This window comes from Saimiri boliviensis, chromosome 4 (genome assembly GCF_048565385.1).
Source record: "Saimiri boliviensis isolate mSaiBol1 chromosome 4, mSaiBol1.pri, whole genome shotgun sequence".
NCBI lineage: Eukaryota > Metazoa > Chordata > Mammalia > Primates > Cebidae > Saimiri > Saimiri boliviensis.
Window position 1 is genome coordinate 30811715 of NC_133452.1, and position 15201 is coordinate 30826915.

Here is a 15201-nt window from a genome sequence, read left to right on the forward strand (position 1 = left end):
TTGGCGGTGGCTGCATGACTGTTTGCATTGTCAAATTTTACTGTATCTAATTTATTTATCTTAAAAACTATATTAGAGACTTTCAGTTAAACAGCTGATGCATTTGCTGACAGTAACCAATTAGTTGGTTTTGCCTGAAAACCAGCATTTAAAAATCTGCAGCTATATACTATAGAACACCTGTATTAAAATAGCGTTCTCATTATGTCATTTTGAAAAACTGATATTACTAAAAATGTATTGGAAAGAAATTAGACTTGAACTCAAAGGGCCAATGTGTTACATTGTATTTCTTTTCCTTTATATTTGGAAATATAAATTTAAGTGACAGATATAGAAAAAAAATTTCATTCATTGTGAAACTGTTAAGCCCTCTACCACTCAGTCCACCCAGTATTCATCTGGGAATCCAGGAGGCAGCCTCTACCTCTTCAGGCTTCTTGTCTTTTTGAGCTCCTGCTTCCATGGGGGAGGATATATTTGTTTGGAGGGCTCTCACACAGACACATTGCTTCTCATATATCGATGATGTCTAGGACTCTGCCTCCATCCAGGGAAGTGTGTCTGCAGGCTGAGGCAGTGGTTGCTGGCAGTAAGGTTCATTCAGCTGCTTCTTAGTAAGCCCATAAGGAAAGGGGTCTGACTTTATTTTTTTTCTTTGGAATGTGTGATTCTCATGACTTTTGGTCTTCAACTTGGCCTTGGCTGTCAATGAGAAAACTAATCCATGTCCTGTTACATTAGGAAAGTCTCACAGAGCAATAGAACCACTGGAAGAGTCCCTCTCAAAATCTGATAATGCACATGTTGTGGCCAATTCAGTTATTTGGCTGGGGGAGGGGGTAGGAGGGCATGAAGGAATCAAGGGTGCTAGCAAAGTACCTTGGACATAATGACAACAAGGTCCCTGAACTGTATGATCCCTGAGGACAAGACTATGAAGCTTGTTTTACACTGGCACAAGATGCTCAAAGTACATTTTTGAATATACTAACTATGTGCTGGTATTGAGGAGAACCTGAAGGTTATAAGGAGCATATTAGTTCATTCTCGTGCTGCTAATAAAGACATAACCAAGACTGGGTAATTTATAAAGGAAAGAGGTTTAATTTATCCACAGTTTAGCATGGCTGGGGAGACCTCAGGAAACTTACAGTCATGGCAAAAAGGGAAGCAAACATGTCTTTCTTTACATGGTGGCAGCAAGAAGTGCCAAGCCAAAGGGGAAAAGCCCCTTATAAAATCATTAGATCTTGTGAGAACTCACTCACTATCACAAGAACAGCATGGAGGTAACTGCCACCATGATTCAATAACCTCCCACAGGGTCCCTCCAGCAACATGTGGGGATTATGAGAACTATAATTCTAGATGAGATTTGGGTGGGGACACAGTCAAACCATATCATTCTGCTACTGGCCTCTCCCAAGTCTCATGTCTTCACATTTCAAAACCCAATCATGCCTTTCCAACAGTCTCCCAAAGTCTTAACTTATTCCAGCATTAATCCAAAAGTCCACAGTCCAAAGTCTCATCTGAAACAAGACAAGTCCCTTCTATGAGCCTGTAAAATCAAAAGGAAGGTAGTTACTTCCTAGATACAATGGGGGTACAGGCATTGGGTAAATATAGTCATTCCAAATAGGAGAAATTGGCCCAAACAAAGGGGCTACAGGTCCCAGGCAAGTCCGAAATCCAGCAGAGCAGTCAAATCTTAAAGCTCCAAAATGATCTCCTTTGACTCCACGTCTCACATCCAGGTCACACTGATGCAAGAGGTGGGTTTCCATGGTCTTGGGCAGCTCTGCCCCTGTGGCTTTGCAGGGTCCAGCCCCGCTCCTGGCTGCTTTCATGTGCCGGCATTGAGTGTCTGTGGCTTTTCCAGGCACATAGTGCAAGCTGTCAGTGAACCTACCATGCTGGGATCTAGAGGATGGTGCCCCTCTTCTCACAGCTCCCTTAGACAGTGCCCCAGTGGGGTCGCTGTGTAGGGGCTCCCACCCCACGCTTCCCTTCTGCACTGCCCTAGCAGAGGTTCTCCATGAAGGCATCACCCATGCAGCAAAGTTCTGCCTGGACATCCAGGCATTTCTATACATCCTCTGAAATCTAGACAGAGGTTTCCAAACCTCAATTCTTGACTTCTGTGCACCTGCAGGCTCAACACCATGCGAAAGATGCCACGGCTTCATTCTTACACCCTCTGAAACCACTGCCTGAGCTGTACCTTGGCCTCTCTAGCCATGGCTGGAGTGGCTAGGATGCAATGTACCAAGTCTCCAGGCTGCACACAGGAGGGGAGCCTGAAGCCTGGCCCATGAAACCATTTTTTCCTCCTAGGTTTCTGGGCCTGTGGTGAGAGGGGCTGCTGCAAAGATCTCTCTCCTGCCCTGGAGACATGTTCCCCATTGTCTTGGTGATTAACATTCAGCTCCTTGTTATATATGCAAACTTCTTCCCAGGAAATGGGGTTTGCTTTTCTATTGCATCATCAGGCTGCAAATTTTCCAAACTTTTATGCTCTGTTTCCTCTTGAACACTTTGCCACTTACAAATTTCTTCTGCCAGATGCTTATAAATCATCTCGCTCACATTCAAAGTTCCGCAAATCTCTAGGGCAGGAGCAAAATGCCACAAGTCTCTCTGCATAGGAAGAGTTACCTTTACTGCAGTTCCCCAAAAGTTCTTCACTTCCATCTCAGACCACCTCAGCCTGGAATTTATTGTCCAGATTACTGTCAGCATTTTGATCAAAGCCATTCAACAAGTCTCTAGGAGGTTCCAAATTTTCCCACGTCTTCCTGTGTGCTTAGCCCTCCAAAAATCTCTAGGAAGTTCTAAACTTTCCCACATTTTTCTATTTTCTTCTGAACCCTCCAAACTTTCCCAACCTCATCCTGTTACCCAGTTCCAAAGTCACTTCCACACTTTCAGGTATCTTTACAACAGCACCCCACTCTTTGCAGCACCAATTTATTGTGTTAGTCTGTTCTCAGGCTGCTAATAAAGACATACCCAAGGCTGGGTAGTTTATAAAGGAAAGAGGTTTAATTGACTCAGTTCAGGATGGCTGGGGAAGCCACAGGAAACTTACAATCTTGGTGGAAGGGGAAGTAAGCATGTCCTTCTTCGCATGGTGGCAGTAAGGAAAAGTGCTGAGTAAAAGGGGAAAAGCCCCTTAAAAAACCATAAGAGCTCCCAATAACTCACTCACTAACACAAGAACAGCATGGGGTAACTGCCCCCACGATTCTCTGACTTCCCAACGGGTTCTTCCCATGACATTTGGGAATTATGGAAACAATTCAATATGAGATTGGGGAGAAGACACAGCCAAACCAGATCAGGGAGCAATTTTTTTTTTAGATGGAGTCTCACTTTGTTACCCAGGCTGGAGTGCTGTGGTGCCATCTCAGCTTGCTGTGACCTCCATCTCCCTGGTTCAAGCAATTCCCTGCCTGAGACTCCTGAACAGATGGGATTACAGGTGTACGCCACCATGTCCGGCTGAATTTTTTGTATTTTTAGTATAGATGGGGTTTAGCCATGTTGGCCAGGCTGATCTTGAACTCTTGACCTCAGGTGATCTGCCCACCTAGGCCTCCCAAAGTGTTGGGATTTTACTTTACTTTTCAAAGCTAGCAGTGGGGAAATAGCCAGTATACCTCTGGAAACTGCTTCAAAAGTCTGGGCTGAAGGCAGAGGTTTAAAAAAGGGAAGCTCAAGATGGGAGACGTGCAGGAGTTGTGCAGGGAGCAGGGGCTGTTAGTCTTGCTTCAATACCTATCTTGAGTTATGGTCCACCTAAAATGCAGGCTGGTGTCAGCTCGCCTGTGGCCAGGCTGCAGATTAACTACCTTGAGGCAATCTTTAAGTGGGGGACAATTCTGCAGCTGGGCCTTTGTGCCTAGTTCATTTTAAATTAGCCCCTGGAATTTTTAAGAAGCATATAGTTAGTTCACTGTGTATTGGGTAAGGGAGTACACTGTGGGAAATGAAAGGGAGCATAGTTTCAAAGTATGCTTCAAGGCTATATTTTAAGACTAAAGAGAAAAGGTTTCTACAGTTTGTTTCAAAGTTACATCTTTAGGCTGGGAAGAAAGGAGAAAAGAAAAAAGTTTTGTTTTGAAGCTAAACTACTTGGTTATAATACCTCGTTTTGCTTAAAATCAGTTTTCAAGGACTTATCCACAATAACATTAATTGAGGACTTACTGTACTGAATGGCTTATCACATCAATGTTGAAATTCATGCTTTCATTCATTCAACAAATTATTGTTGATACACATTATGTGTCACATACTGGGCTTTGGCATGGCAATGAATAAATATTTTCCCTTCCCTCCCTCCCTTCCTCCCTTCCTTTTTCTTTTCTTTTTGTTTTGTTGTTGTTGTTGTTGTTGTTTTGTTTTTTTTGATACAGAGTCTTGCTCTGTCACCCAGGTTGGAGTGCAGTGGTGTGATCACTGCTCACTGCAGCCTCTATTTCCCAGGCTTCAGTGATCCTCCCACCTCAGCATCCCGAGTAGCTGGGACTACAGGTGCACACCATCATGACTGGCCATTTTTGTATTTTTGGTGGAGATCGTGTTTTACCATTTTACCCAGCCTGGTCTCGAACTCCTGAGCTCAAGCAATCTACTCACCTTGGCCTCCCAAAGTACTGGGATATAGGCACGAGCCACCATGCCTGGCCAAGAAATATTTTCTTAATGACAAACTTAATAAGGAAATAAGAAAGGCAATATAGGGTAGTGATTTTAGAGTTGAGACAGCCTGGAGTTTGAATCCCAGATCCAGATATTTAATAGCAACATGACTTACACAATATTTAACCCATTTTGCCTCAGTTTCCTAATCTGTCAAAAAAAAACCCTAATAGTACCTACTTAATAGGGTTGTGATTAATGTGGTAATTAGTATAAAGTTTTAGAACAATGCCTGAAACTTAGTAAGTATTCAATAATTAGTTATTAGAAATGTAACAGACATAAACATAATGTCAGGTAGTGAAAAGTGTTATAAAGAAAAAGAATTCAGGCTGGGTGCGGTGGCTTATGCCTGTAATCTCAGCACTTTAGGAGGCTGAGGCAGGTGAGCCCAGGAGTTTGAGACCAGCCTGGGCAACATGGCAAAACTCTGTCTCTACAAAACACACACACACAAAATTTAGCTGGGCATGGTGGCCTGGGCCTGTGGGCCCAGCTACCTGGGAGGCTGAGGTGGGAGAATCACCCGAGCCTGGGAGGTTGTGGCTACAGTGAGCCAAGATTATGCCACTGCATTCCAGCCTGGGTAACAGTGGGAGACCCTGTTTCAAAAGAAAAAAAAAAAAAAGAATTCAGATAAGAGGACTGTTTTAGAGGAGCTGTTGCAGGAAGGCTGCTCTGAGGAGGTGACATATGAACAGGGACCTGAAACCACGTGAGTAAATACACCATGCCATGGTTTGTGAAAGGACTATTTTAGATAACAGGAGCAAAGGCCCTGGGACAGACAAGAGCTGCAAGGCCTAGCAAAGGTGGCAGAGAAAAGACAGTTGTGAGACAGTCCCTACCTCGCTGTGCTCTTCCTGTTTATTACACCTTTGGAAGGCAGCTGTCTGGGGGGCCCTGATCACTTCCTACGGGTGCCCTAAAAGGACATATGAGGGGCTGGCTGTAGCAAACTGAAAGTCTTAGAGATGGGAAATAAGCTTAATGGATAGTATATACTTACCTTTGTCATGCTACTAGTCAGGTCAGAAGATATTGACAGGTCCACAATCTCTTATCTTTTTAAAAAATAGATAACACAATGCCTGTGACTGTGCACATATTAACATTCCGTGAAGGCCTGGAGTGAAATGAATAAATATTGACACTAAGCGGCATCCACAAAGGCTAGAAATAGCTTCATGCAAGCTTAGCTTAGATTTTGCCTCCAAATGAGGCGGGGCAGGTTTTACTTCCAAAGGGTTACAAAAAAGTCTTTGGGTTTTCAGTGCTCTTTGAATTTGCTATTACCTGTAATAATGTCCTCATATGTGCCACCTATAGGAGCCGCACTCTGGGAAACAACCTGTAGAAGACAAAATAAAAACCAAAAATCTGTGTGATTCTGCCTTAGCTACTGTCTTTGAAATATTTTATATTTGCTAAGTGTAAATTCTTAAGATATGTGTGAGGTCCCGGGTTCAATCCCCGGCATCTCCAAAGCAGCCAGCTTCCATTTTCGGCCGGGCGTGGTGGCTGACGCCTGTAATCCAAGCACTTCGGAGGCCAAGGCGGGCGGATCACCTGAGGTCGGGAGTTCAAGACCAGCCTGACCAACATGGTGAAACCCCGTCTTAAAATAAAAAACAAATATAATAATTATTATTTTCTGAGACGGAGTCTTGCTCTGTCACCAAGGCTGGTGTGCAGTGACACTTCCTCCATTCACTGCAACCTCCACCTCCTGGGTTCAAGCGATTCTCCTCTCTCAGCCTACCGAGCACCTGGGTCTGTAGGTGTGCGCTACCACGCCCGGCTGATTTTTCCTATTTTTAGTAGAGATGGGGTTTCACCGTGTTAGCCGGGATGGTCTCGATCTCCTAAAGTGCTGGGATTACAGGCATGAGCCACCGCATCCGGCGAAGATAATCTACTTGAAATAGCTTAAGAACCCCCTCTTTGAGACAAATGTAGATTAAAAGAGCGCCACTCCACGATTTTCACAAAGGAGGAAATAAGGGATGGCAGCCCCTGTGGGCAGCCCGGGCCTACATGAGTTGATAGAGTTGATGATATAAATGTAAATGGTATGAGTACAATGTAATGTAATGTTAGAGTTGATGATATTAAAGTATTGCCCGGGCACGGTGTCTCTCGCCTGTAATCCCAGCACTTTGGGAGACCGAGGCAGGAGATAAGAGACCATTCTGGCTAACACGGTGAAACCCCGTCTTTACTAAAAATACAAAAAATTAGCCGGGCGTGGTGGCGGGCGCGGAGAGTCCCAGCTACGCGGGAGGCTGAGCAGGAGCATCGCTTGAACCTGGGAGGCGGCGGTTGCTGCGAGCTGAGGTCGTGCCACTGCACTCCAGCCTGGCGACAGAGCGAGACTCCGTCTCCCAAAAAAAAAAAAAAAAGAGTATAGTGTTACGTTTCGTGACCAGAATGACCTCGCGAGCAAAGAGGACAACTTTGCCACTCTTCCCCTCTACTCAGCGAATTCTGTGTCTCAGGTAAACAGTGGCTTGGAGCACGACTGAGATGAAGCCTCAAAGCTGGCGTCTCCGCGTGGAGCGCTCCCGGATAGACTGACGTCCAGAGCCCTGCAGAGCGCATGGAAATACCGCGTTTACCTTCAGTCCTGCCTGACACCGAAAAGGGACAGAGAGAATGGTCATCACCTCGGCGAGGCTCCCCTTCCAATCCAATACTTATTTTAGACGCTGAGGACCGGAAGCTGCGAAACATAAACACTGCAACCCGTGTGTATCTAAGTTACCCCCGCCTTACCCGCTGCACGCCGCTTTCCGGGGGTCTTGCTGCCCAGGTCCTCGCGCAGAGGGCGGCGCGGTCATCCCGCCGCCGGGCGCCGGCCACCAGGGGGCGCTGCGGCCCCCTCCCTCTCCCGGGAGCGGCCGAGCCAGCCCGGTGGGTGTTTCTCTCTCCCTCTCGCGCTCTCTCCTCCCGGCCTCACATCCGGGTCTGGAGCGCGGCCGCCGCCGCTGTCACTGTTGGTGCGGGCGCGTTGGGGCCGGGCCGGGGCGCTGTAAATGGCGGCGGAAGGAGGCGGAGCGGCGGCCACGCTCAGCCCAGAGCCCCCGAAACTTTAGGTTCGAAGCCCCACAACTTTCCGGGAAGCGCTTGCCGCTCCGGAGGCGTGGACGGAAGGGGAAGCTGAGGCGGGAAGTCTGGGGGACGCGGCGGGGAGCCGGGGAGACTCGAACCCGCGGCGGGGGCGGAGTCCGCCAGTGCCTCGCGCCTCCGCGGCCCCCGCCTCTTTCTCCACCCTCCCCGCGGCCGCCGCCGGGGCCGGGGCCGGGGCGGGAGTCGCAGCCGCAGCCGCGCTCCGCGCGGACCCCAGGGCTGCGCCGGGCCTCGCAGGCGGCGGCGCGCGGAGCTCAGCGGGGCCCTCTCCGCGCGACCTCTTGGCCCTGCTGCTCGGGCGCACCTGGCGCGTGTGAGGCCGGGGCCGACGGCTTCGGGAAGCGAGGAGGAGGCCGGGCCGCGCACAGCCCCCGCCGGCCCAGCGTCCGGGGGCCGGGCCCCTGGTAGTGCATGCGGGGCGGGGCGGCCGTGAGCCGGAGGCGAAGATGGAAGGCTTAACGCTGAGCGATGCGGAGCAGAAATACTATTCAGATCTCTTCTCCTACTGCGACATTGAGAGCACCAAGAAGGTGGTGGTCAACGGGCGGGTGCTGGAGCTGTTCCGGGCCGCGCAGCTGCCCAACGACGTGGTCCTCCAGGTGACGCCGCGTCCGGGGTCGGCGGGCGGCTCAGGCCTGCAGTCGCCGGCCTCCGGGAGTGGGAGTGGGAGCGGGAGTGGGCGCCGACTCCTTGGGGCCCGGCGCGGGGCTGGTTCCCTGGGGTCCCCGCTGCGGGCCGGGGCCGCAGGTGCCGGGGCGGCCTGGTCTCGCGCCGCGGGCGAGGGGGAGGGGGTGGCCCTTAGAGGACGGAGCTCCCGTGGCGGGGGTCTGAGGAGCTTCAGCCGGTATCCCCCACCACCCTGAGAATCCGTGCTCTACCCTGCAAGAGCTACCTCACGTGAAGGATCTTAGGTTGTTAATGTGTATGAATTCTAGAACCTGGTACACACAGAGCTCTTGGGATCCTGCAGAGTAGTGAAGTTGCCAGTATGGGCATTTTTAAAAAAAATTCTTGAATTAACTGAGAGACGCGATAAAGTTTTATTTAGGAATCGAAGAAGCAGGTTTTGTTTTGTTTTGTTTTGTTTTTTTGTTTTTTTTTTTAAAGAAGCAAAATTCGTAGGGAGATTTTTAAAAATGCGAACTGGTTAGTAGTTTTACAAGTAGAACCCAGGAACTTGTAATTTTCTATAGAACGTGTGTGTGAGCTGAGACTGAACTGTTTTTCAACGGGCATTCGAAAGCATTTGTGGAACTTGTGGATTTGGGTTGGGAGATGAGCATTGAACAGCTGGAAGGCAAACGTGCGTGCTTGCCCTAATGTGAAGCCCTGGAGGAGCAAGCCCTATCGGTTTCAAGCCTTCTTTATCATACCTTCTTTTAAAACAGAAGACTTCCTAGAAGTTCTTCTTATCTCATGTGTGTGGTGAGCATTAATGCTACTCTGTTTAATGATTCATAGCTGCTAGTAGGAGTCTTATCTAAACAGCGTATTGGGAACAGGTTTTAAGCTTTCATCTTTTATACTGATCCAAGCTAGTTATACGTATCTCCAAAACTTAAAGGCACATGTAACAGCGTATGCAGTGGATTGCAGAGCATTGGACCAGGGTTTTGAGGGCTGAATCCTTGACCCTACTCTGCTGTTAAACAGCAGTGTCACTTGGGATCAGGTACTTACCCTCTTCAAGCGTAAGTATATTCATCTACAGAATGAAGGCACGTTTCTTCTAACAAGAATTCTGTGAATATGAAAATGTCCACACATGGGCCTCTGTTAGAAGTTATGTCTGCATTAACTATGACTGAGTTGAACGAGTTCGATCTTTTTACACGTTCTTGTGTTTTATATTGCTTTTTTAAAACCTCGGGAGGAAAAGGTGGGTGTCTTATGTGCCAGTGGAGGGCAACGAGAAGTCCCAAATTCACCCTGTTGAAAAGAGACAGTAAATATTTCAGGCTTTGCTGGCCATATATGCTCTCTTGCATATTTTTCTTTGTTTTTGTGTTTACAAAACACAAAAATGTGAAACCATTCTTAGCTCAGGGATATACAAAACAGAATTTGTAGCCTGCTAACGAAGGGTGCTGGTGGTGTGGGCTGCCTCGTATATAGCTTTGGGGTAGGACTTAAAGATCTGGTCAGAACGTGCTCATTAGTGATACTCTTTTTGCTCCTTTTGAAGAAATAACAAAACATACCTTCAAGTTAGGATCTAAATAAAATTAAGGAAAAGTATTCTCTGTTCTATTTTGGTTTGTCTTTGAGATGAGAAAGAGTTGAAATAAAACTGACTAAATCTTTTTAATGATACAAGAAGACTTTAGAACTTTAAATGTAATTTTTAGGACAGACACTTTAGCATTAATGAATCTTTACTTGAAACATGTTTAATCCAATGCAAGTTATTTTTATGTTTTCCTCAATTTTACTAACATTCAAAAAATAAATTTCTATTGTCTCTTGGCATAAAGAGCTTAAATATTCAGGGTTTAGTTACAAGTTAGAAGCTGCTGGAACTCCCAGAAACAGAACTGTATTGTATACTAAATAGCAATCTAAGTATCTTTTTTATTTCCTTTTTTTTTTTTTTTTTTTTTTTGAGATGGAATTTCACTCTTGTTGCTCAGGCTGGAGTGCAATGGCGTGATAGCTCACTGCAACCTCTGCCTTCTGGGTTCAAGCGATTCTACTGCCTCAGCCTCCTGAGTACCTGGGATTACAGGCACCCACCACTACACCTGGCTAATTTTGTATTTTTAGTAGAGATGGGGTTTCTTCATGTTGGTCAGACTGGTCTGCCTCCCGACCTTAGCTATCTGCCTGCCTTGGCCTTCCAAAATGCTAGGTGCGAGCCACAGCACCCGGCCAATTTAGATATCTTGAAGGCAATTTACTTAAAAATTGGTCTAAGATATATAAATAAGAGACAAAAAAAAAAGACAAAACTTAAGGCAGTTTGGGGCTGTCTGAAAACACAGTCCTCTGTTGCTTTCTAAGTGAGAAACATTTGGGGCAACTCCTATCTAATGCCGCGTTCTCCGCTTAACACTGGGCTAGGCGTTGCAGGCATCAGAAGAGCAGTAAGAAGCTCTTAAGGATCTTGTGTCAATAATAGGAATACTCATGTATATCATAAGGTAGATTGTATGCCATAGGAGAGGTGCCAAGTGTTATGTAAATACAAAAGAGGTATGACCAAGAAAGGCTTTTTGACTTAATTGAAATGGACTTTTAAATCAGGGTGGAGTGAGAGGAGTGGAATTATGACGACTTCCAAGCAGAGGAAAAAAAGTGGAAAGTGTAGGAGCCTTTTCAAGGACTAGTGTTTTCGGGATAACGGAACACAGAATTAGAAAGAGGTTATATTAGGAAAGACCTGAAGAAGGGCAGCAGATAAAATATTTCAGCAGGCATTGGAGACCCATCCAAAAATGTTTGAGTGGCAGAGAGGGTAGGGAAGGAGACTCATTCAGTGATCCGGATTGGATACTAGGTCGTGGACATCCAACCAGGGTGACGCAGTAGAACAGGAAGGGAGAGACTGGATATGTTACTGAAGGACTGCTGGGTAGCCACTGTATCAGGTGCTTTGTGGAATAATGTTTAATTGTGGCCAGATTATCAAGGTTGGATGGAGAGCTTTGAACTAATTATGAAGGTAACAGGGAGTAGTAGATTTCAGAGAAATGACTCATAAGGCAGTGCTTTAGGAGTCCTTTGTCAGGGACACAGGAGTTAGAGGAATATAACTGTAGACTTAACTTGGGGGCTGATTTTGTATGGCAGATATGAAGTGAGAAACTGGGCCAGTGGTACTAAAACATGGGAATGAGGGTGACAATGGGGAAGGGGCACTTGGCAGTGTCTAGAGACATTTTTGGTTGTCATAACAAGAGGGGAGAGAGCGATTCTACTGGCATCTAGTGAGTAGAGGCCAGAAATGCTGCTAAACACCCTGCAGTGCACAGGACAACCTCCACAAGAATTAGGTGCCCAAGATGTCAATAGTGCTGAGACTGAGAAACCCCAACCTGGACAGCAGTGGGACTAAAAATGAGATATGGGTTGGGTGTGATGGCACATGCCTGTAATCGCAGCTACTCTGGAGGCTGAGGCAAGAGAATCAATTAGAACCTGGGAGGAGGAAGTTGCAGTGAGCCGAGATCATGCCACTGCACTCCATCCTGGGCGACAGAGCAAGACTGTGGTTCTCCGCCCCCCCTCTCCCCCCAAAATAAAAAGAGATATGGTAGAAATTATGAAGGTAAACTTGATAGGCCTGGGTTACTTGGCAGTATTTTGGTGAGAGTATAATGGGGCAAGAATTACTCTCCGTTGGATACCACTCACAATTAGAAAAGGGGCAGGAAGAGGACTGACTTTTTGTTTTTTTGAGACAGAGTCTCACTCTGTCTCCCAGGTTGGAGTGCAGTATCATGATCTTGGCTCACTGTAGCCTCTGCCTCCCGGGTTCAAGTCATTCTCCTGCCTCAGCCTCCTGAGTAACTGGGACTACAGGTGCCCACCACCACGGGTGACTAATTTTTGTATTTTAAGTAGAGATGGGGTTTCACCATGTTGGCCAGGATAGTCTCGATCTCCTGACCTTTTGATCTGCCCACCTCGGCCTCCCAAAGTGCTGGGATTGCAGGCATGAGCCACTGTGCCTGACCCAAGGGCTTACTTTTTTAAAGAGACAATGATGAGTTTGGTTTCGGGCATTTTTAGATGGCAATTCAAATCTCTTGAAGATAGTTGGAAGTGGGTGGAGATTTGTCCACCCTCACTGCTGGTTCTTACAGCAGTTCAGGTTTTAGGTGTCAGAGTCTATTCCTCTGTTTTGCTCACCTAAGTGTTCAGGGACAGGAGACAGTGTCACATAGACTGAGCATGCACATACATGTCAGAACCTTGGTTGGTACAGTAATTTTCAGTGTTTGTTAATAAAAGTTAATGAGGGGACTGAGTAATTTGGGAGAATGACCGTAGAGAACAAAGAATACTGAGCCCAGAGCCGAATGAGGAAAGAGCTGGCATTTATCAAGTAGCATATTATGTTCCTTTGACCAGGCAAATCATTTTTATGGAAAAACTCATTTGATCCTTGCAACAACCTTGTGAAGTGGGTATTATTCTTGTTTATTAAGTAAGATCTTGATAGCAGAGAAGTTAAATAATTTATTTGTGAATAGTTCATATCTCTCCCGTACCATTATTCACGTCCCAGCTCTTAACCTTCACTTCACTGTTCATGTGGTTTGGGGGCAAGGCGAGGAATAAATTTAATTGGTCTGATTTTGAAGTGCCCATAGTTCTTATGAATAGTAGGGATTTTAGAATATTTGACTTTGAGTTACGTATCAACTTCCTCCTTTGCATAGTAAGTAGTTTAATGTATAATAATGTCTTGAAACACAGCCACTTCAGAGAAAGAGGGAGATTTCTTGTAGTTGGTGTCCAGGGCACACACAGATACAATTTTTTTATTACAACTGTCAGATTTTAAGGTGTGTTCCATTACACTTGCTTTGGAATAGCAGAGGAAAATCTATTCTGAGTTTGTTTGTTTTTGAAGACAGAATGTCAATAGACAAAGTGAAGGAGTGGATACTTTGTAAAATTTTCTCCATGCCACATAAGAACAAGATGAGGGGGAGAAAAATCTGGCTCCTAGGATTTAATCACGAGGAATTTTGCTATCTGCTGAGCAAGAAAATATTCAAGTGTTGTGGCTTAATAGTCAGCTCTTCGTGAAGCAGTTTATTTTATTTTTTGAAGACTAGGAAAGATATACTCTTTACCACACGAATCAGAATGTTTGCTTTCACCAAACAGATATTTCTGTTTTGGGAAATCTCTTAACATTTCATACAGACTTTGAATGCATAATAAGTTAATAAAAAGTTCTAGTACTAACTGTTCTTTCATTGAGGTTCATAAGCAATGTGCCCTATTAATGAAGCTGAAAATCTTTAGATCATTTGTGTTGAGCAATATCTTGGTAGAATATTTGAATAACACACATAAATTTAATGAGGAAAAGAAACAACAGTGAAACAAAGCATTTTGTGTTTCTCGAAACTTGTTTAAATCAATGACAAGATCTGTCATTAGTGGTAAGTTTAAAAATAGGAAAGCAGAGCTCATTTGTGTGTTGAAAGTTATCAACTTAATGAATCTCAGGTTTGTTATTCTGGAGTAGTGGTTTTTATTGTGATTTCTGACTCACTAAAATAATAGTAATGAACTACAGAAATAATCTTGCCTTAATCACTTATCTATACACAGTTGAAAAAGATAGTTTGTGAAAGAAGTCACAGTTAATGTCTTTCTGTAATGTCCTCTTTATTTACTTTTAAAATTTGTCTTCTTGAGTTTCTTATGCTAGTTTTAGTCATTTTGTTTATTTGTTTTTTTAATCAATAGCCCAGAGTTAGAGTTTTCGTATATTGGGAATTCATGCCAAACATTTGATGGAGTGACATGAGAGCACGAGAAGCTGGTATGAAGAGCACTAACTGTGGGAGGCAAGTTTCAGTCCTGGTGTTTGCTAACTTTGTAACCCTGAACAAATCACAGAATGTCTGGTTTTGCTATGGGATTGGGTTTTCATGATTTCTGACTCAAATGAGAGTATCTTTGTGTAGGAGTAGCTAATCTATTCCAGCCACACCCCTTAAAAAGTAGCACAGTCTTGTGGTTAATTGCCCCACTATCTTGACATTCTTTGAGGAAGGTAAAGAAGAGATGTATACAAGAGGAAACTGATGAAAAGGTAATAAATCCATGGGTGCTTGGTTCTTCAAGGCCATGAGAATTTGAAATGGGTGATAAGACTTGTCATTTCTGATGTTTTCTCTTATATGTTTTATTTTCTGTAACCTTTTCTAATATAGATGCGTCTTCACTCATCTTTTCCCTCTGTATAAGAGATTTGTCTTAATGGAAGTTAAACCATATACCACATTTCATTGAGATTTGATAAATTCTAAGACTAAGGCTTTTTAAAATTAAAAATACATTTCTTCTCCATTTTGTTTAAAGAATTAGCCATGTGTTGAATTTGGGGTCTATCTCATTAAATAATGAAGAATTTATTAGTCTGACTCTTTTGGGTTGTTGATTCTTTTGAGACTCTGGTGCACATACTGGACATCTGCTAAGAAAACATAATTCCACAGAATTTTGCATGTAATTTGTGGTTTCTAGCCTTCCCCTCGTTGAGTCAAGCGTATCTTACGAACTTCTACATTAATTCAGTTTTAAGGAAGAGCAGGCTGACCTGTGAAATGCTAGACATTTCTCTGTCTTAAATTAGTTTTAAATACTTTCAACAAAGACTTCCTTGTGGCTGTTCTT

The 15201-nt window shown here is 44.9% G+C and overlaps 1 protein-coding gene across 8 annotated transcripts in view; it reads left to right on the forward strand.

Moving 5' to 3' along the window:
* The first annotated feature begins 8134 nt into the window (after nucleotides 1–8134).
* REPS1 (RALBP1 associated Eps domain containing 1) overlaps nucleotides 8135–15201 on the forward strand; it is an 80287-nt gene continuing 73220 nt past the window's right edge. For all 8 annotated transcript variants that reach the window (XM_039467566.2, XM_039467567.2, XM_039467573.2 and 5 more), the window contains exon 1: nucleotides 8135–8438. In XM_039467566.2, coding sequence (XP_039323500.1) covers nucleotides 8286–8438 — 153 coding nt within the window. In that variant the 5' untranslated portion in view covers nucleotides 8135–8285. The remainder of the gene's footprint in view (nucleotides 8439–15201) is intronic.